This window comes from Lonchura striata, chromosome Z (genome assembly GCF_046129695.1).
Source record: "Lonchura striata isolate bLonStr1 chromosome Z, bLonStr1.mat, whole genome shotgun sequence".
In the NCBI taxonomy this organism is placed as follows: domain Eukaryota; kingdom Metazoa; phylum Chordata; class Aves; order Passeriformes; family Estrildidae; genus Lonchura; species Lonchura striata.
Window position 1 is genome coordinate 559,837 of NC_134642.1, and position 22,101 is coordinate 581,937.

The window sequence follows — 22,101 nt, forward strand, 5'->3', positions numbered from 1 at the left end:
TCAGGCTGGGGTGAGTTAGTTACAAAGAGTCTGGAGAAGAAGGTGAATTGGGGATTTGTCCTGGTATGGGATCCCACCTGTGATGGGTAATTTATTCTGTTTCATGTTAGCGGTCTCTGGGCAGCTCCTTGCTGATGTTATTAATTAAATGCTTGATTGATTATTTTCTAGAGCAGGGATTGGAGATGTTGGACACTTAAGCCGATCCATTAGTGAGCTCCTGTGACTGGGTTGTGACGGGGGAGAGAGCGGGATGCAAATCCAACACAATGGAAGGTGGGAACTGTGGAGGAGAGCAGTGATGGTGCTTCTTTTCTTCTGGAATCTCAGTCCAAGCTTTGCTGTTTTACCTTTGAGTGGGGATTTGGCTGTGTGAGCCTGTTTGGCAGAACTTGAGCAATGTCATATTTGAATCCAAAGCAATCTCTGACATTTTGGAAGCACTTTTCCTTCCCTCCCTCTTTCTGAAGGGCTCGCTCTCCACCTGCTTTCCTGCTTGGCCGTGTTTCTTTTTGTTTCCATGAGCCAATTCCCAAGAATGTATGGGCTGCACTGTCTCCCGTGCTGTGTGGAAGTACTTGTCTCCAGCAGCACAGCCTGGGCAAGGGGTTTGGTTGTCAGTCAGCATTTCAAGCCCTTAGGAGCAGGTTCTACTTCTGCCTGTAGAGCACAGGGATTTGCAAATTTGGATCAGGTCTAAAAACTGCCTTTTGTTTTCCTGCTAAATTTGTGCTCAGCAGTAAGTGCCAGGAAAAGGTTATTTAATTTGAGTCCATTGGCTGATGAGCATCCTTTCTGTGCCTGTGTGGAGATGGATTGTCTGTCCAGAGAGGGATCATTTCCAGCACACACAGCCTTTCATCCCCCGGGCTCAGAGGTTGCTCTGGCTGTCCAGTGACATCTGAGCCCCGAAAGGCCAACAGAGCACAAGGCCACAAAGTGGGGAGGAAGTGCTCCTTCCTTCAGGAGGAAGGCTCGGAGCACCGGTCTGGTGGAAGACCTGCCCTTGGCATGGTCTTTAAGCTCCCTTCCAATCCCTTTAGGATTCTGCGAGTCACTGGAGGTGCTGCCTGTGATCCCATGGCTCAGGGGGCAGAGAAAGGGAGTGCAGAACCGGAGTCTGGCAGTTCCTGGAATGACGGAGAGGGAGCTGTCACGAGGAATCCGGAGCGCTCCGTTCTCCTGTCGTTTTTAAGGATGATCCATAACGTGTGAACATCACCCGCAATTGAGGCCTAATTGCGTTCCTCCAGCGAGCAGGCGGCATTTCCAAGGAAGTTTAAAGGAGCACTTAAGGGATAATTTGGGGAGCAGTTGGGGGGGCTCTGTGCCCAGGCTGGGCTCCTCACAGCCAGCTCCCCAGCGCTTTTATCCCGGAGCTATTGGGCCATTACGGCTACGGCTGTCTTGTACTGCCTTGGATTTCTTGTGCTGCCAGGCCGGAGTGTAACATGACCCAAAGTGGTCTTGTATGTTTTAATCTGCTGTTTCATATCTTATGGCTTCCTGCCATTATCCCTTTCTGAGCTGGATCCTGGAGTCACTCCTGGAGGTTGGCTGTGTGCAAAGGCTGAAGGCAGCTTCCAGTGGGTGCAGCTTGTGGCAGGCAGAGCTGGCCTTGGCTTGTTCTCTGTGTGTGTGGGCTTTGGTGACAGTTGTTCCCACCTGATGATCCCTCTGTGGTATCCTGCCACGCTGCCTATTCCAAGGTTTTTTTTGTCCTGGTTGTTTTCCTTCAGCACCTCCATCCTACGTGTGCTGAAAATCAGTGGCATTGCAAAAGCTCCTGCTGTTTTCCTCCAAAAGAAACCCACCTCCCTCACCCTGACCTGCTGTTGTTGTGCAGCTTTTTGTGCAGGCTGAATCCCGGGCTGTTTCCCGAGGGAATTCCCACAGGGTTTCAAGCGGTGTGGGGTGTTTGGATCAGAAGAGCTGCCAGCACTTCATCTGCAGCCAGGAGGGAGCCGTGCTGCGCTCACGGCGGGTCCCACGCGGCAGCTCATTACTGCTGTGTTCATCCTGACGGATGCACTGCCGGGGAGCAGGAGGAGGATGGGAGCGTGCTGTCTGCTCCTGAGGGGGCTTCATAGCACTTTAACTGGAGTAACTGCGATTCTTGGCAGCTTAGGAACCAGTGAGTTGAGGGGAATCTGCAGGAATGAGCTCCATGGTCCAGAGTGGGCCCTGGAGCCGAGCACAGGGGGCCAGCCTGGCACTGGGAAAAGCTGATGCTGATACAGCATCCGGCCCAGCTGCAATCCTACCACGCGCCCAGCTCATCCTTCAGCTTTCGGCAGCTTAATGAAATGGTCCCATTTCCCTCTTCCAGCTGTGCCCACTGCTAAGTGCCTAGAAAATGCATCCCCAGGGGAGCAATCCTGCAAGTGAGATGGAAATGACCTGCCGCGGCTGCATTAGTCTCGGTGTCACCACTGCTGCCTCTTTGCTGTTAAAGGGTTTTTACCCATCCCGGCGGCACCGGCCCTGCAGTCCTCGCCACCTCCCTGCACGGGAAGGGGGCCTGGGGAAACACTCCTCCCCCAGCACGTTCCCTCTGGCTCAGCCCCGTGGCCGGGGGGGCACGGAGGGCTCGGGGCCCCTCCTGTTCCGTGGGAGCCCCCTGTGCACAGCCCAGCCAGAGCCAGAAGGAAAGGAGGCTGGAAGAGGGCTCTGTGACACAAAGTGCTGAGGAGGCAGCTCTGTCTTTTTATCTGCACCCGTGGCCACGCAGCCAAGTGAAATGAAGCAGCGTAAATTTAATTAATGGCAGAATCTGGCTCAGTGTCGAGAGAGGGACACAAAGAGAATGAGCATGCAAACAAATTTTTCAGTGAGTTTATTAACCCCAAGGTTAGACATTGGTGCCAAGGTTAGATCCCAGACAATAAACCCCACAGGGCCTTGTCACTGCTCTGGGGCTGGGACACGATGCTGCTGGGGGCTCTGGGGTCCCCCATACCTTCCCCACACTGACCCTGCTCCAGGTGGTCAGAGGAGTGAGTTAGGGCAAGAAAGGGCTGGTTTGGTTTTGTTTTTAAAGACAGAAATACAACAAAGTGCTTTTCTTGTACGCTTTGTTTTGCTTTTTTTCGAGGAAACAAAACAAACAGGACTTGTCCACAGCTAGGGGAAGTAACTGACTAAATGAATGAATGAATGAATGAAGGCAAACCTGCTACATCCTCCTTGCCATGGAATCTCAGCTCCAGGAACCTCCTGCCTCTTCCCGGAGAGCTGCTTCAGGGAAAGAAAGTGCAATAACTAACATAATTCTATGGTAATTACATTGCATCATATAATTCCATGACATGCATAAACATAAAGTGATTTCTCCTGTAATACCACAGCTACACCGGCTGTGCTGGTGGGAGAAGGTGCCGGATCCTTTTCCAAGTAGTGTTGCTCGTGCTTGGCCAGGCCCTCAGCCCCAGGTAACATTTTTGGGATGTGGTCCTGCACTGGGGCCTGCATTAGTCTGGCTGTGCTCAACTCTCCTCACCCCTCCCTGTCCCTGAGAGCTGCAGCAGCCCGAGCCCCTGCTTGGCTCCACTGCACCCCTTGCTGTGGGATGGGGTTGTTGTGGAAAAAACCCTGGGAAAAAATCAGGAACTTTTGATTGCACAAGGAAGCAAAAGCATCGTTTTCCTCCTTTATTGAACTTTGGCAAATCATATGTGTGTGTGGGTTTTACATCAATAGCTATAAATAAAACTTTGAAAGCAATGTAATACTTGTCATTGAGATAAAGGACATCTATTGGCACAAATCAGTGAGTAAAAACCCTTTAATGATAAAATAACATTCACTCTTTAGCTACTTTATTTGTCTGAAAAACTCAGCTTACACTCAGTTCAACATACCACCTTCCACAAAGTTAAAAAATGACATAAAATGACATAATAAAATAGACCTTAAATTTCATAATACAAGTACCTTGGCAAATTCCAGCCAGCTGGAGCAGCTCGTGCCAGCCCCGCTGTGCCCTTGCCATGGCCTCACGTACCCCTCGTTGCCTCTGGACTGAGGAATGCAGGTGTACTCGGCGCCTGGGTTACAACAACTGCGTGTCGGTGAGGAGTGGTGGCATCTGCCAGCAGGGCTCTGCCGGAACATCCCGCTCTGCTTATTGCGGAAGAACGTGGAAAGCTTTCTGGAAGATTAACCACTGTTTACAATCATCAACTGTCTTACAAAACCCCCTATTTCAAGCTCTTGTGTCTGTTCCTGTCTTTGGCAGAGAAATCAGGAAAGAAAAGAACCCGACTATATTACACAGCTTTCATTATTACCACAACCTACCGAGTAAGGCCAAATAAAAATGTCTCCTTGCACTAATGAGAGCACATCTCTAATATACCCTTAATGACAGACGATATCAACACTCAGAGGCCTCCTCAGGAGACTGCTGCTGCCCCCTCCCCAGGCCTCCTTTTCCACACAGAGTGCAGGGCACGGAGCAGCCGGTTTGGTTTTATGTCCAGCACGGTCTGGGATCGGGGGGACACCGGGGCTCCGAGGCTGGGCCCGCGGAGAAAACATAACCCATCCTTAAATGGGGCGGGGGGGGGCTCAAGCGTGAATCTAGACAAATCAAAGGGGGATAAAGCACCTTAACAAACCTGGCCCCAGGGCAGGGGGGCAAGGGGCTGCCCGTGGGGCAGGTGCAGCACAGGCCAGAGCGCTCGGGTGGACACCCAGGGCGGTCCGTCGGGCCGGGCGACACGGCCGGGACAGCGCTGCTGAGCCCAGGCTCCGTGCCCTGCCCGTGCTGGCACTACAGCTGCGGTGGCTGGGCCGGGCAGGAGCACAGCTGAGGCCAGGGGTGGTCCCTGAGCACCCACCAAGGCCGGTCCTGCTGTGCCCAGGGCTGCCATAAAGCCAAAGGAACTCCTGACCTGGGAAAAAACGCACGGCAGCCTCCGCGAGGAGCAGGACGTGCGCTGCCAGGGGACTGAAGGAATCCAATCGCTGGGGAGAAGCTGCCAGCTGGCCAAACTTCTCCCCAAATGGCAATTTCTTTGTAACTGAATTTGGGTCTGTTTAACTCAGGGACAGACCAGAGCCGATCTGGACAGCCACCCTGAGCTGCGCTGAGCTGCACGGGGCGAAACTGGGCGTGATTTCACAGCGTCAATGCAAACACAACTGCGCCACGAACAGCTAACAGGCTCCATGCATAAATAAACACCATCAACCCAAAGACCTCGTCCCAAACCCAAAGGAAGAAGTTGCCATTAAGAACCACGATGCATCACACTGCTAAGGGTTTGCCTCATGCATAAACATGGGAGCGCTGATTGGCAGTTGCTAATTATAATACTACACCGTCACACAGGACAATCAGCTCTTCAGACCAAGTAGCACGAATGTAGAAAATAATTTTTTTCCTCTTTTTTTCTTTTTTTTTTTTTTTTCTTTCTCCAACAGAGCAAATGAACACAGATTGTTTCTTCAGCAAAATATGAAACTGTAAACTTTGGGCTCATTCTGCAACTTTTCCCCGATCCATAACAACAAAAAAAACCCAACGGGAAGAAAGACTGACGTACATTTTTAAGCGCACCTTCTCCGTCTAGTACAAAAGCACAACCTAAAACATATAAAGCTTCTTCTTCTGTTTTTTTTCTTTTAAATCACAGTTACCAAAAAGAACAGTGAATAATTTATTACATACGCTATAATAACATTACGCTAAACAGCTATTCTCTATGAGGTATATCTGAGAAAATTCGGTAAGGGATTGCACGGTCTGCGTTGCCAACATGCCCAGTTCATAATAAAGCTTTGGAACCATGGAGAGAGAGAGATCAAGGACAGGGGGCAGGAGGAGGAGGAGGAGGAGGAGGAAGAAGAGGAGAGCCTTTGGTATGTATTATCAGGAATCTGTTCTTTGCAGGGCTGCATTGCAAAGCAGCACAGTACAAAAGCCCACCAGGTACGATTCGGCGGCCCAGTTGAAGCTGAGGTATTCACAGGAAGAATAAAAAAAAGCACAGAGAGGTCTAGACTGGCAAAATCGTTGCTTTGGTTCAAGCAAGGCACTCGTCCCGTGGTAACATCACTCTTTGCAAGTGAAGCAGGAGTCGGGGGGGCCCGCGGGGACCCTGCCAGCTCTGGGGACTGTCTGTGTCCGAGGGCACAGGGACATCGGCTCCCCGCGCCCGGAAGGCATCCTGAGAATTATTATAGCTTTGTATTGAAGGAACACAGAGACAGAGAGAAAAGCACACTTGTCAAGTCCTACCGTTTCCAACACAGACTCAAACCCCCAAAGAAATGCAACATAAAAGGCAACAGTTCATTAAAGCGGAGCGTTTGTGCTGAGCTGTGGGTAACCTCTGTGAATCCAAGGGCACGGCCCAGGCAGATTCCTCAGGGAAAGGCCCGGGCCAGCAGCAGCTGTCCCGGCCTGGGCTGGGGCTCGGGAGCGAGCAGTGCCCAGGGCTGGATCGGCTCCTCGGAGCCCCGCTTCACTCCCAGAAACAGCAGAACACAGGCTCAAAACCCAAGTGCCAAAGGGCACCGCTCATTCCCCGGCCAAACAACCAAACAGCTTGGAAGTCATCACTCAGGAGCGCGTGATGCTTAATGGAGCTTAATGCAGCCTCACTTCATTGCTAACTTGAGAAAAGTAATTAATTGGTTTTTATCTGAAAACGGCCATTGGAAACAACAACCAAAGGTGAGGAGAGGGAGCAGCTCCTGGATGCGTGCACGAACGCTCTGCGGCCCCACACCAGCCCTGGGCTCTGCTCAAGCACAATAATAATAATAATAATAATAATAATAATAATAATCATAATCATAATAATTAGCCTTTCCGCGGGGAATCTGCGCATGGCCAAAAGCCGGCGTCACCTCCAGCTCCACACAACCGCTCCCCTGGCGGGCCCTGGAGTGGGAACAGCTCCACGGTCTCCGGGCGCTTCGGGCTGGCAGCAAGGAGAAAGGAACACAGAAAAGGGCATCACCAGAACTGGCAGCTTCCAGGGTAGCGTTTCTTTGGGAATCTGGGCTCTGCTGGACGTTTCTGGGTGTAGGAGAGAACAGTGGGAGTTATCAGAGAGCACAAGCAGAATGCAGACCGCACAGAGAAAGAAATCTTTGGTATCTTTGGTATCATCAACACGATTAAAATTACAAATGGAAAAGTCAGTGAGGTAGCCTCTTTGGTTCTCACTAGAAATAGAAAGTTTTTTTCTAGGTATTTTTTTCCTTTTTTCCTTTTTTTTTTTTCCTTTTTTCTTATTTTTTTTTTTTCCACACACAGAAGTTCATTCTTGGAAGCAGCTAGTTTAAGGGTTTCTCTCTTTTTGCTTGGCATGAATTATTTTCTCCCCAGCTTAAGTTTTAAGAAGCCACAAAGTTCACGCAAAGTATCCCAGTGTCTTTTTTTTTTTTTTTCCTGTTTTTCTGAACACACATTTTTAGGTTGAATATTCATTGCTTGCCCTCAAAGTTCGCTCTGCTGTTCTTACAGGAAATCAGCTGTAGTGCTTTATAGATAACTCTAATTCAAAAATAAAAACTCTACAAGGGCATCCCCGGCTGACGATGAATAAATTAAATAAATAAGTTATATTATGAAGGCTTCATGTGCCATAATAAAGGTATATCACACTTTCTAATCAGGAGGGAAGGGATTAACTTAAATAATTTAAACGTTGATATTTAAACAATTAAAATGAATTAAAAGAAGGAATTAAAACTAGGCTTATGCTTTATGGAACGAGTTGCTCTTCCCCTGTCTGACAGAACCTGGCTGCTCTACAAGCAATACCAGCTCTGAAGGGTATTTACTGACTTCGCATCCCCGATGCGCTACAACAGTCCTAGGCATAAATAAGCAAAGTTACTCCCAAATGAACTCACAAATGGCTGAGCTAAATAGATACAAATAGCTAACATCAGAGCCTGACCCCCCCCATCTACATTCAGGCAAAACTCTTACTGAATTCTAAAGCTAAACCGAAACACAGCGGGATTCAGACTGAACAGAGATCTCAGGACCTGCCCTAAGACTAAATTAAATAAATTACATTATTGATAGATAATATATCGGGTTAAAACCCACAGGCGTCTGGAAAAAAATAAAACCATTTTAAACTTTGCCTTCTTCAAAAAATTCAAACAATAAAAATTCCCCATAATAAATATCAAGGAGGCCAAGTAGAAAGTTTCCCCGTCTCACAAAAATACTTGGGAATTGCGACAAGCGAGGGCAGCGCTTTGCAATCCGGGGTGGCTCCCGTGCCTTCCTCGGGAGAGGAGAGCCCTGCCCTCCCGCGGGCGGAGCGAGCTCGCTGGCCGAGTCCTCCGCAGCTCTTTGGGTTCAGCTGTAGGTAAGAGAGATCCACAGTAAAGCTTTGCAGCCGGAGTCAGCGAGCACATCCTTTGTTCCATTCAAAGCTGAATTCATCTCGGCTGTGCCCAAGCTTGCGACTCCAAGTTCCTGGTCCAGAAGATGCTCTCTGTACACCCACGAGTCTTTCGCAGCGCAATAAATGAAGCGACAAGTTACACGACGCAGCTCTACAGATTCCTCAGGGCAGGGCCTGGAGGTGGAACACAACTGCTGGGGTTTGGTGTGGTTTGGGCAGAGCGAGCACAGCCCCTTGCCCTACATGGACCAGTATCTCCACCCCAGTCTGCTCCGACGCTCCTCGTCTCAGGGAGCTGCTACATGAAAGCCTACGAGAGTGGGCAGTGAAATGGAGGACGTCACACAGGGCCATGAAGAGATGCAGGGATAAAAAAATTGCAGCAGGGTGAAAATGGACTGGGACTATTGATAGGTTTGAGGCCCCAGCCCAGAGAAATCTCGTGCGCGTTGCTACTCGGCAGTGCTGCGTAACGAACACTTCCACAATTTGGAGAGAATTTCACTGAGGAGAAATTTGTAAGTATTTCAGTGCCTGATCTAAACTTCCTTTGCTGGGGCTATTGGGTGAGCTCTGAGCAGGAGCAAAAAGCCCAGCTCTTTGCTCCCAGGCTTCACCAGAAGCTGTGGGCAGCTCCCCTCTGCGTCTGGGGAAGGTGGGAGGCAGAGCTGTGGCAATCTGGATGTCCCTCAGGATCCAGAGTGTCCCCTGGGTGAGGTGAGCCTCAGTGAGGCGTCCCACATGCTCAGAGGATGCCTGGGGCTCATTCCCTGTGGGATACAATGCACTTCCCCGCAGGAAAGGGAGGTGAGGAAGGAGCACTGGGGTTTTCACTGGTCCTGTGTCATCCCCTGCCACTGCAGATTGCAGGGGGACAGAGACAGCTCCCCTGAGGGCAATGCCGAGTTCAAAACGCAGCAGGGGCTGGATTGATGGACACTTAGGTGGGAATGAAAGTGAAACTTGAGCTGGGCCCTGCTCCACAGCCTGATGGCTCCAAACTCTGCACTCAAATCTCTGGCATTTGGGTTAGGAGCCCTCAGGACACAGTAACACAGATTGGGACCATTTTTAGCAACTTTATTCCATGTCTGGCTGCAAGGATCCTCCAAATCTCTTTGGTATCTGCCAAAGGATCCTTTGATCCCCAGAGCAGGCACATGCTGTCAATTCAGCTGTGAGGATCCTGAATTTGCTTTCCAGAAACTTTTCATGTCCTGAGCAGATGAGGCTCCTTGATTTCGATTTTAAGTACAGTCATTAGAAAGTGACTGCAGCAGTTCTGTGAAGCAATTAAAATGAAGCCCTTGTTTAAAGGCAGAGAGGAGCAACACGTGCTTTGGCTCTGAGGATAAATTTGGGCACGTCATGATCTGGATCATCAAGACCTGGATCAAACAACATTACAATGCTAATAGGTCAGAAGCAACCCCTGAACTGCCCCACGAACTGCTGAATCTTGGGTTTGGTTCAGGTGGAGGTTTGGAGCCAGGCTGGTGTGCTGCTCAGCACTCACAGTGACAGAGATGGGAACACACATATTGCAAGTTTTATCCCTGGGGAGGAGAAAGAAGGGTGGAGGTCACTCCACTGATGTCACGCGCAGGAGGGTGGCTGTTCACAGCTCCAGACACACAGGAGACCAATGCACAAGTCACAGCCAACCCACAAGTGTTTCCTGGAGGGAGAGATGCACCAGGACAGTATCCCAACATCCTGCACTTGGAGTCCATGCAGCTCTCGGAGAGATGCACGCGGGGCAGAAACAGGGGAAACGTGAATAAAGAAACCCACCCTTCTGGTTGCACAAAGCCTCACGAGCGGTTACCTGTCCAGAGAACAGTGGGACTATGTGCATTAGTCGTGCAAGAGGAGAAACAAACTGAAACACAAGTAGTGAGAATCCTCATCTTTGGTATTGTAGCTGTTGAGGTTTTGGTTGCTCTGTTCCTTGTTCTTTTGAAAAAAACTGCATAGGCACAAATTAAAGACAATCTTCAACTTTAAGATGACTTGAGTTGTCAAATGAAGCAGCAATTGTAGTGGCTTTGCTTTGTTCTCATCCTTGTCAACCCTTTCTTTGAGATCTGCTTCCGAAAATGTCCAAGATGTCTGTAGAACACAGTGTGGGACTCATTTGCTTCCTGACATGCTTCCTTGTTTTTTTTTTTTTAATTTTTACTTTATCTTTCAATGGAACAGTTTGTTGCAGAAGAAGTAGGTGCAGAAAACGTTTCTTTGGTTTCGATTAAGTAGTACATAAAAAAGTCTCAAGTGTCTCTGACGGCCGCCCAGGCCGGTCACCAGCCAGCGGCCGCTGCGCCGCCTCCAGGGCGGCTCCGCTGCACGGAGCTGGAGAGAGGCCGTGGAGCTTGCCAGGCTTCCCCAGCGCCAGCCAACCACCCGCACCAGCGACCACAAAGAGAAATGGCAAGTTATAAACATCTTTGGCTTGCAGAAATCCTGTCTCTTTGGTGTGCTGTGTTCCTGCCGGCTCGGGGAGCCGGCAGGGAAAAGGAACTTAGGGATGCAATAGAGCTAAACGTGGCACATCTGAAATGGTCAGTGGCATCTGAAGGGCTTGTTTCCGTTTCTTTTCCTGCTTGAAAGTACCATCAAATACTGATAAAATGAACAAAAAAATACACCGAACGCTGAGAGGTTTTGGTAACAACCGTTGCCGAGGAGAAACAAGATTCCCAGAAACTAAAAAGGATGCAACAATATAAATTAATCTAAGTCTTCCAAAACATTGTGTTTGCTGCATGAACTGTAGCAGTTCCACGGACCTCCTGAGTGTGCATTAGGTACAAGCACAGAGCTTGTGAGGAACTGCGAGCTGTGCTTGAGGCTCGTGCCGTCTCCGCGGTGTTCCCGGGATGTCAGGCTGCAGCTGGCACAGCCGCCCTGGGCAGCCCAGGGCCGGACCGTGGCTGTAGCTACCGGCTTTGTGCTTGATACTTTGAGCTCAAGAGAACTGAACTTTTCTGATCCAAGAACAAGCGGATTAAATTCAACTAAAAAAACAACCGAAAAAAACCTTAAATCTGATTGGTGGTTTTTTTTCCCTAAAACGCTTAACAAAAAACCATGCCTGAGTTTAAAAACAGGGTCTTGGGTTTTTGGTATCCGACTTTGTGCTCCGTTGTCTTGCGGCCGCAGGGTGGTGTGGCCAGCACACGGCAGGCGCCGGGCATGGGAGGCTGCCGGGCTGGCAGCAGCTCCCGCCGGCCACAGAAACCTGGGGCTCAGGAGAAACCTGCCTCACGAACAACTCCCCTACGTTTCAGACCTGCTTCGCCTGTCCTGAGCATAGTATGGTGTGGAGAGAGGTTAATGTGGAGCCTGCGCCTGCTAAGACTGACGAGAAGCCGTAGGAATGTCCTGGGGAACAGCTGGGCTGGGCTTGGCGGCGGTGGGGGAGGATTGTGCTTTAGTCTCCAGCGAGGACCCTGCTGCCAGGCCGCTCTCTCCGCGCTGTGCCGTCCGTGCCGCGCCCCTCACGCCTTGCTGCAGGTGCTGGGGGCCGAGGAGGAGCCCCCGGAGCTCAGGTCATCTTGCCACTTCTCCAGGCTGCGCCGGCGGGCGTTCATGAAGAAGTTGCTGACGGTGGTGAGCTCCAGGCCCAGCTGCTGGGAGATGGTGATCTGCATTTCTTTGGAGGGACGCTTGTTCTCCTTGAAGATGGCGAAAAGCGTTCGGCGCTGGAGGTCCGTGAAAACCAGGCGGGATTTCTTCTGGGAGTTGTTCCGCTCTTTGTTGGGCTCTTGCTCTTTGCGTTTGCAGGCTGGGAGGGGATGGCAGAGACAGAGAGAAAGTGTCAGGGTGGTGCCCACAGACCCCGCCAGCCACCCCAATGGCAGGCACTGTCACATGGCGGGGGCAAGTGTCACCACCTGAGCCAGCACCACTCTGGCACATGGGACCGGAGGGCTCCCAGAGGAAGCCAGTTGGCTGCGTTGCTGTTATATCCCCAAAACCTCTCAATAGCCAGGAATAACAGCTGTACCTAGGTTCTGTCCCTTTAAACAGCCCAAAGCAAACCCCAGTCAAAGCTTCGGTAGCAGCAATTTTGTGTGAGCACCAAGGGGGAAAAAGCACCACGGACTCCTTGGCCTCCCAGGGCAGGCACTGGCTCACCTGGCCCTGCTCCTCCGTGACTCCTGCAGTGCCACCACCCAGGGCACCGCTCCCAGCGCCTGTCCCCCCTCCTGGGGCTTGTCCCGAGGGTGAAGCCAGGCAGAAGCACTCATCAGAGCTCAGGTCACACAGGGCAGCAGTGCTGGACCATGCCTGAGCGATGCTAATGGATCCTAAAACCCACTGGTATTAATAGCTGCTCTGTATTTATTAGCAGAGAGAGAACAGCAAGTGCTGAAACCAATACCGCTGCCGGAGCACACCCACACTTAAAAATAGCCTGCCCAGGCCGTCTGCACCGGGCACAGAGAGAAAATCCATATGTTGACATGGTTAGGTAATGTGCTGGGACAAAATGAGCCCAGAGAATTGATAAGCGGGCGGGTTTTAAGCAGCCCTGTTAAATAATTCTGCAGGTCTGGAATGTGAAATGAAGCTGGCCCAAAAGTAAAAGTCAGGCTGTGGAAATGTCTGTAATTAACCCAGTCAGGGCTGTACCTATGTGGAACCGTGGCACTGACTGCCTCCTTCCGTGCAGGGATAGTGCCTCAGAGCATTTCTGCAGGAAACTGGATTATTTTCTTGGACTGCCTGACCCTGACCCCTCTCAGCTGCCAAATTCCAGTGCCTGCAGCAGAGCTGCCTCTGGAAGGGAAGATCACACCTCAAAATACCCCAAAGCACAAAAGAAGGCTGGTCCTGAGAGTCGGGCTGAACCCCAGACAGGGGCTGTGGTGAACATTCCCAGCACAACCCTCCCGGAGCAGCGGCACCAGCGCAGGGCTCCGGCTGGGAGCCAGGCCAGCAGGAAGCAGCAGGGATGCTCCCAGCTGGACACGCCAGAGGCAGCAAGGTGAGCCTGCACCTGTGCCCCAAAGGCTAGGCTCACCTCTCCGAGGCCATTATCTGGCGATGTCCCCGGTGCTGGGGACGTGGTGAGCCACCAGCATCTCTGCTGCAGCTTCTAATCGGTTCCGGGACACTGGGACGAGTGGAGTGTTTCCTTCCATCACTAATTTATGTCCTGAGATACTCTGCGTTTTACAGTTATTGGTATCTGATAATAAATAATGCAGAGGTATGTGCTTTTTGATGCATTCGGTAAATACTTCCCTTGAACTGTGGAGTTTGCTCTTGAAAAGGCCCCACAAAGGCAAACGCTGCACCTGACGTGCATCTCTCAGCAGAGAAAAATGGGGTGAGCACTCTAATAAAATCAAGTGATTTTCCAGGAAGAAAGAGAAAGGTTTTAACAGCAGAGGGAAGGGAAGAGACCATCTGGATTCTAAGCACAATTTGATTTATTAGATGTGGTTAAACCTGAACATACCCCATGAAAGCAAATGGACAACCAGCAGGAACTGAAAACCGTAACTGTGGAAAAAATATACCTAAAAATATAAAAGAAAAGATTTTTCTTCTGCATTGGATTAAAGATGCTTTTCAATAGAAACAATAGAGGAATTGCTCAGAACTGGGGTCAGTGGTGTCTCCCATAGCGTAGACTAAAGTGGTGCCCCACGACTTGAAGGGCATTAAGAGGGTGCAGTGTCCTGACACTGCACTGTGACACCCTGAGTATCATCACACCGAATTTTCTTACTAAGAGTTCATTTGTCTGACTTTCTGCAACAATGACTCTGATTTTCCATTTACTCCCTCACAAGAGGGGAACCTAGCCAGGCCAGGCATTCCAAACAGCCAGAAATCCTGAAAAATATCTCGAAGCTCTAGTGCTCAGCTCAATCCCACCCTGTGAGCCCTCAAGCATGGGGCAGGGATGATCCAGGGCATCCCTCAGCTCCTACCCTTCTCCAGGAGGGAGACAGAGATGAGGACACAAAGGTCACCAGCACCAGAAGGAGGAAGAGGCCTGGGAGGGGTCCCAGGGGCCAGAGCAGTGCCCGAGCAGCCCTGGGAGAAGCAGAGCCACTTGCTGGGATCCTGGGAAACATCCCCAGCACAGCTCCTGTGCCCCTCTGGGTCTGGATGTTTTAACTAACAGCAAAAGTGACTCTGCAGCCACCCAAACAAAGAGCAGGTGCTAAGAAGGAGCCAAGCAGAGACCAATATTCCCTTAACCCAGCAGCGTGTCCTCAGTCTCTGTTGTTCTAAGGACAAGCCGTGAATATTGATCCAGCCTGTGTGGTTTGTGTGGGTGCAAAGTCACCCAAACCCAGTTATCTGTTTGATGGAACTAAAACTGCTCCTCTATTCAATTTTGGAGAGACTCAATGTGAGGGAAATGTAATTACTCTGGTAATACTGAGCACAATGAAATGACCATCAAAGCATTTTCTAAAGATTTAAAATGTTTTCCTTTTGCTGTGATTCACTTAAAGCAACCCCTTCTATATCCCTGTTACTACAATCTCTTAAAAACTAGGCCTCAGAAATCAATTTGATTACCTCTCTGAATTAAGTATGCACGAATGAGAGCGATTGAGATCAATACAAATTAGGTTAAGTACTCCGCTGTGTACAAAATCATTATGGAACAAGGAGCAATCAGAATGAAGATGCAAATAATCACATTGTCGGGGTGGACAGCCAGTGTTGCTCATCCCAGCTGCTGCACACGCACCCAACTCCTAATGTTTGAAACCCTAGGAATGCCCTTGATTGGCATTTAGCCAGAAAAGCAGATTGGATGTGTAGCACCAAGTTCATTCTGTTCTTCCAGAGAAGATCTGCTTGCTCATCCATTGTAATGGTGAGGTGTTCCCTGTTTGGAGATCCAGGGATTCCTGCAATGCTCCGAGAAAGACGTTCGCAGCCTGGCCGTTTCCAGCCAGGAAGGTGTTCTCTTGGTACCCCACCTGATTTTTTCCTCTCAACACGGAGGAGAAGGTGTGTGGGAAGGTCTCCAAGGAAGACCTCCTCTGCTCTTTTTTCACCTCCTGCAGCCCAGTGCTGCTTGCCAAAGCTTAATGCCTCGGCACAGGCCCCATGCTCCCATCCCATTATGAGGGGATGAGAACTGCTGGAAAATCACCACTGCTCATAAATATGTTCCCTGCTTACTGAGAGATATTTTGGTCTTGGAGACAATTTGCGTTTTGGGAAGCTGCCAGCTTCTATCACTTGTCTAATAATTCTTCTGAGCAGCATTTACCAGTGGTTTGAGTCCCTTTTTTTCACAATGGAGCAGTTTGATTTTATAGCTCAAAACCCCCAAACAACCCCAAAACACTCCAATTTCTTTTTTGATTGCATTTCTCTCTGCCATCAGCGAGTTGTCTGGCTGATGTTATCACCAAAACCCATTTGAGATGAGTCTGTTTGGTATGATTTCTGTGTGCAAACCCCTCTATAAATCAGAGAGTCTTTTATGTAAAAGTCTGCAAGATTGATAGAGCTGGATACAAAATCTTTTACCTTGGAAAAAGAGATGTATTATCTGTCCCGTTGGATATAGTGCTTTCCCTGCATATTCATTGCCCAGGTATGATGGGCTTTTTCCAGAGAAGACAGGAGACAAGATGGGAGCCTTAAATACAAACAGATTGCTAGCAGAGGGAAGGGAGTGCTCTTCTTCGCTGTGCCTAGTGGGGATAAGATGAGAAGCAAAGGGTTTAAAAGACAAAAAGTGAGATTAAGGCCAGTCATTAAGGGGTTTTTGGTACCTGTAAGCCCTGGAAGAGATAGCTTAGGTAAAAAATCCCCCTCTGGAGATCCTGAAGAAAGAAAGGGGCAGACCGTCAGGACAAGTGATGCCTGCAGTCCCTTTCAAGCCTGCTTTCCCTCTGAGATCCATTCTCTGCACACCTGCAGAGCCCGCCTGCACTCTGAAGGCAGCTCCAGGGGAGCTGCTCTGATGAGGAGTCTGCCGCCTTTAGTGCTGCAGGCTCGGCACAGCCGCGTTGGGTACTGCAGGCAGCTTGTCATCTCCCCGTAATGGCTAATTGGAAGGGAAGGAAAGGCTCTTGCAGCTGCTGGATGGCAGCAACACCCAGGACGAGGTTTTGTGAATAACACCAGGGAGGAGCACCAAGGATGAGCACCCGGGGCCACAGCGCACAGCGAAGACGCTCCTACAGAGAGTGAGAAGAACTGACACCAGTTACTGGGAAAGAATCCTTTTGGCAAAAATGTTCTCCCCTTTATGCGTTCCTTGCCACAAATAAATTGTGGCTATTTTCAGCTGCAGAGGAATACTTGAGTTTGGGGTATTTCAGTTCAAACAGTGATGGGCAAGAGATAAAGGGTAAAAAAGAGATGCTGGAGGGAAAAATCTTACAGGGAAATAGTGAAGAACAGCTTCAGTATGAGCAACACATGATGACCAATTAATCGTTTCTTTTAAAAAATAGGGGGTAAAATATAGAAATACGTTTAATCCAAAACGTACTCAGAATTGACTTCATCAAATATCAAGAAACTGATAAAACTCGTTCGCTTTGCAAAAACAGGATTCAAATTTCTGTGTGGCAGAAACGCCTTCAGAAATGATGGGGGACAAAGAGCTGGGGCAAGGTATTATTTCGGAAAGTTGGTACACGAGAAATAGAATTTATCGGCTGGCACCACAACTTACCGCATGGATTGTTCAAACACAACCACTAATCTATAGCTGAAGAGAGCACCAATATTTCAAGCCACTAAGCACCTTTCAAAGAACCTTTACATACCTGTATATTTAGTTCAATGCTAAGAAATAGCTTTATAAATACATAACGTGCCTGATACAGCTATTATCATGCCTTCATTTTTAGCTGGGGAGACAGACAACAGAATAGTCTCAAAATCCAGGGAAGAAGCATTTGATAGGGCACAAAGAGGCAGAGGGTGGGTGGACAGCTGTCCACAGCCCACTCCTCACTGTGAGAGCCCTCGGGGGTGGCAGGGGCTCGGCCCTGGGATGTGGCACTGCCGGGCCCGCGGCCGCCTCCCTCCCTTCTCTCCGGCCCCGCTCTCGTCCCTCTCCGCCGCTCTCCGTGGTGCTCGGAGCTCTGAGCAGGAGCGAGCATCGGGCAGCTCCGCACAAGCCAGCCGCTGATGGCGCTTTGGGTACGAAGGTGTTTACTCATCAATGAGGCGCTCCGCTACCGCAGAAGGCAAACAGGCGGCGGAGCGCTCTGCTGACCCCGCAGAAATGTAGGGATTGTCCGTCGTTCCGCCGGGGCTTTCCCGAAGCCTTCCCGCCCGCCCGGTCTGGGGACCCGGTCCCGGGCTGATGCCGCCCTCGGGGTGGTTTTGCGGCAAAAGCGTGTTGCGACCCTCCCCAAAGCCCCCGGTGTGCCCCGGGGCAGCACCCGCCGCTTCGGCAGGCTGCAGGCACAGCCAGACACGGGGCGAGGGAACCCAAAAGAACGCTCTGCCCCGGAGCCCCAGAGCGCCCACGGAACTCCCCGAGCACAGCGGGTCCTGCCCGCACCTTCCCGCACAGAAACCGCAGCGCCGCCCCTGACAGCCTGACAGGGGAGTCCTAAAGACCCCCGAGAAAAGACAGTAAGCACAGGAAGAATACTATTAAATTAGATTAGGCTAGATTAGGATAGACAATACTATATATCGTCTGTAATAATACTAAGCACACCCACATTGCTACTGCTCCCACAGGAAGAGGGGGATTTCCCTTCAAGGACAGCAGATTTGCACCCCAATTGGGAAAAAATGCCAGGAGAATGGGGCAAATAGCTGGCGGGTATTGTTTCTTTTTAAAAACCTGAAATAGCTGTGGCTTTTTCCTCCGTGCTCAGAGGGATTTAAGCAAGCGAGTAAACGGGGAGAAGGAAGCACTGAGGCAATAGGGCCGCATATTCACACGTGGTAATAAAAGGAAATTAAAATAATCGATTTCCTGAAGGGAAAGGTAATTTGCAAAGGTCTTTCCCACTCCATGGGGAGTCCACAGCCACTCAGCACCTGAGCTCTCTCCAAACTTTACTCCTGGATGCAGAGGCATTCAGGGGGGGCTGGTAAAGCAGAGATCCAGAATTATACAGGCATAACTCTGCATGCAGCTGCGATTCCTGATTTTCTGCTCTATATGCAGGGCTCCACGGGGAACCCCCACCCGGGACCAGTGCTGGGAAGGAAAAGCACCAGCCACATTACTGGAAATGAGCCGGCTCAGGTTCCAGATCAATGAAAACTGGGTCCACGCGTTGATGCTCCTGTTGCCAGCATTAATGCTCTTTTAATCTTCTAAACATTATCTGCATCGATTTCCCTCTCGATACACGTTTGTTTGTGAAGGCGACATCACCGTGTGCTCGGCAAAAATCTCAAACCCCTTCTGTCCCTCTGACGCCCCTGTCAGACCCCGGCACCTTAATTTGGTGGCAGACAGAGAAGAGCGGATGCCCGCGGGTGCTGGAAGGAACGAGGAGTTTGCAGTCGGCGCTAGAGCCGAGCAAGGGATCAGCGTCCCTCTCCCGAAAGGCAGCACAGCCGGGACTGCCCCGCAGCTCGGGAAAGCCCGAGCACTCCCCACGGGGATTCTGGAGACCCCAGGCCGTGGGTGTTTAACCCACAGCACCTCTGCTTAGAGGTCGGGCATGGATTAAGGCCATCAATCTTCCATGGCTCCTGTTTGCCCTGCTCTGCCGCATCCCAGCCTCTCCCGGCAGCTGCCCCTCGTGCGGGAACTCTCTGTACCCACTTCCTTCCCGCAGAGACCCCCGTGTCCCCTCAGACCCCTCCGGGTGTCCCGGCAGAGCGGGCAGCCCTGGGAACAGCCCACTGTGTGCCTGCCCACTGGGAAACCATCTGCCCGCGTCGGCATCAATTGAAATAAGAGGGCGGACTCGGTGGCACAAACATCCCAGGATTTTCATCGCTGTCAGAGCAGAGCGCCCCGACCCCTGGCCCCCGCCCCACGCTGCGGAATGTCCCACGCGTTTCTGCCCGTGCCACAGCCTCCCGTGTCCCTCTACACCCACGTCCACGGCCTCGGGGATTCCGGCAGCCGGAAGGCAGCCGCGGCCGCGCTCCACGGCGGGGCCCGGTCCCCACTCGCACGGGACCGGCCGGGGGGCCACCTCCGGGCACCTGCCGCGCCGCGGGCGCGTCCCGCACGGCCTCACGGCAGGGACAGCTCTCGCCGGCTCTGTCCGGCGCCCCTCGGTGCGGGCGCTGCCGGGGTCGGTACGGGGGTCGGTACCGGGGTCGGTACCGGGGTCGTTGCCCGCCGCCCCCCCGCGGCCCCCGCAGAACAATGGGGGCTGCGGCGCTCCGCGACCGCGCCAGGGGGCGCCCGCGCGCCCGCCGCGGACAATGCGGCCGGGCCGGGGCCGCGGGGGCCGCGCGGGGTCCGGCCCCCGCCCGCTCCCACCGACCCCACCTGTCCCGGGACGCGGGTCCCCCGCCCGGCCCCGCCGCTGCGCCCGGCAGCTCCGGCAGCCGCAGGAGGTACGCTCACGGAGAGCGCGGTGCGGTGCGGCATGCGCACCTTCAGCACTCGGCTCTGGAGAGCGGCCCCGGCCCCGCCGCCCGGCAGTGGCAGCGGAGCGCGCCCCTCCGCCGGCCCCGAGCCCCGCACAAGCCCCACCGGACAGAGCCGGGGTGCGCGATGTCGGCTCTGCGGGAGGCGGGGGCCGGCTAGCTCCGCACAGCCGCGCGGATAGCACGGCGGAGCGTGGAGCGGAGAAGCTGCCGGGGATGCGCTGCGCTCCAAGATCCGCGATCCGTTCCCCGCGCGGCACCGGCTCGCACTTACCTGCTAGCCGCAGGGCAGACATCCTCTGGAACTCCGGCTCCTGCAGCCACTTCCACATCCTGCGGAACGTCTCCCGGCCGGACTTGAGTTTACTCCAAGGCTTGGGGTTCCGCAGCAAGTCCGAGAGGGTCCCCTGGGAGCGGCACAGCACTCGCTGGGCGAAGATGGCCTGCGGGATGCTGTAGCGCTTCAGCTCCGCCGTGATCCTTTGTGCCACCTCCTTGGTGTTGATCTCCTCCAGCTGCCCCGCGCCGCTCCCCTGCGGGCCGGCGGCGGGGGGCGGCCGCTCCCGGCCGGCGGGCAGCGCGGGGCCGTGCGGCGGCGGCGGCGGCCCGGGGGGCGCGGGGTGGTGCGCGCCGTTCAGGGGCGGCAGCATGGCCGGGGGCGTCCCCAGCCCCCGGGGCAGGTGCTGCTCTCCCCGCGCCAGCATCGCCGCGTGCGCCTCGAAGTTGGGGCTCAGCATTTTGTCGTGGCCAGGCGGCCCGTAGCCGTGCAGGCCCTGCTGGGAGCCAGGGAGCGGGCCCAGCCCGTTGCCCAGCGGGGAGAGGCTCTGCCCCACGGGCGGTACCTCCTTGTAGGGCCCGTAAAGGCTGTTGACGGCCGGCAGCCCGCGCTCGTCCCGCATGAGCGCGAAGCCGCCGCCGGCGCTGCCCGGCAGGCGCTGGTGGTGGTGGTGGTGGTGGTGGTGGGCGTGCGGGTGGGCATGCGGGTGGTGGAACTTGTCGGAGACGGCGGAGATGGGCGGCAGGGGCTGGAGCGGCGTCAGCGTGGTGTAGGTGCCGCTCATGCCCATGCCGGGCGGCGAGGCCTCGCAGGGCACGCTCATGGCGTGGTGCAGCGGGATGGAGAGCTCGGGCCGGTACTCGGCGGCGCCGTCCAGCAGCGAGGCCATGCTGGGCACCATGGCGGGCCGGGCGGCGGGGGGCAGCTCCTGGTGCGGCGGCGGCGGCGGCGGCGGCGGCGGCGGCGGCGGCGGGGGGGGCGGCACCCGGAGCGGCCCCGCGCTGCGGCCGCCGTGGTGAGGGCTGGGGCTGCCCATCATCTCCGGTTCGTGCCCCGCCGCCCCGTGCAGGCTGCCCAGCGGCTCCATCGCCAGCTCGGGGTTCATGGCGCACGCACCCGGTTCCCCGCCGAGGCACCGCCGGCCGCCGCGCCCGCTCCTCATCCGCTCATCGGGGCGGCGGCCGCCGCGGCCCGGGGCCGCCCGCCCCGCGGGCAGCGGCGGCTCAGCCGGGCCCACCGCGCCGGCCCCGCGCCATGTCCTCGCCTCGCCGCCGCCGCCGCCGTCTGCGGGCGGCGGGAGCTGTCCGGGGCCGCCCCGCCCCGGCCGCGCCCGCGGGGCCGAGCTTACGCCGCTGGCGGGCGGCCGTGAGGGCGTGAGGGCGGTGGGAAGGGCGGGAAAGGCGAGCGCGCGGAAAATGGGCGGGCTGAGGGCCGGGGGGCGTGGCCTCCGTGAGGGGACGTGAGGGGACGGCGGGGCCGTTAAAGGTTCCGCCGCCTTTGTGGCGTGAGGGGCCGCCGGGAGCGCCCCGGGATCGGCCCGGAGCCGGCCTCGGCAGCGGCCGGGGCTCCTCCCGTGCCGCCGCCACGGAGATCCGCGGTGCTGGATGCGGATCCTCTCGGCAGGCGGCTCCGCAACCCCCGGTCCCGCAGCCGACGGCTCCCTGGGCCCCGCTGCACACAGCCGGCCCTGCTGCCTTCCTTGTTCACTGCTGCAAACCGAGGTACAGCGCTGATCTGTGCTGTTGGTTGTTGGTTGCCCTAATGCGGCGAACTGGGGCTCGTTAATAAGGCGTGAGGGATGTTCCTCTCCCGGGGGCGGGTGGTGAGTCCCGGGAGCCCGCCGTCCGTGCCACCCCGTGGCTGTGGGGCCTGCTCCCCGGGCCACACGCGCACCGGCGTTCTCCCCTCTCCCCA

The 22,101-nt window shown here is 53.9% G+C and overlaps 1 protein-coding gene across 2 annotated transcripts; it reads right to left on the reverse strand.

Annotated features, from left to right (window-relative positions):
• Window positions 1–7,269: 7,269 nt before the first annotated feature.
• Window positions 7,270–21,349, reverse strand: ONECUT2 (one cut homeobox 2). 2 transcript variants are annotated; one of them, XM_021545365.3, is made up of 3 exons: window positions 21,188–21,292; window positions 20,185–21,112; window positions 7,270–12,168 (listed from the first exon to the last, which is right to left on the reverse strand). In XM_021545365.3, the coding sequence occupies exons 1-3, from the start codon at window positions 21,290–21,292 to the stop codon at window positions 11,882–11,884; spliced, it is 1,320 nt and encodes a 439-aa protein (XP_021401040.1). In that variant the 3' UTR covers window positions 7,270–11,881. The 2 variants fall into 2 exon arrangements, with proteins under 2 accessions (XP_021401040.1, XP_031363207.1); XM_031507347.2 differs by having other exon boundaries at window positions 20,185–21,349.
• Between the last annotated feature and the right edge of the window lie 752 nt (window positions 21,350–22,101).

Excerpts from the sequence above, each read along its gene's own strand:
- ONECUT2 (XM_031507347.2), bottom strand. The coding sequence starts at position 21,349 with ATGAGGAGCGGGCGCGGCGGCCGGCGGTGCCTCGGCGGGGAACCGGGT. Across the intron at positions 12,169-20,184 it reads GTCTGCCCTGCGGCTAGCAG|CCTGCAAACGCAAAGAGCAA; the intron begins GTAAGTGCGAGC and ends ATCCCCTCCCAG.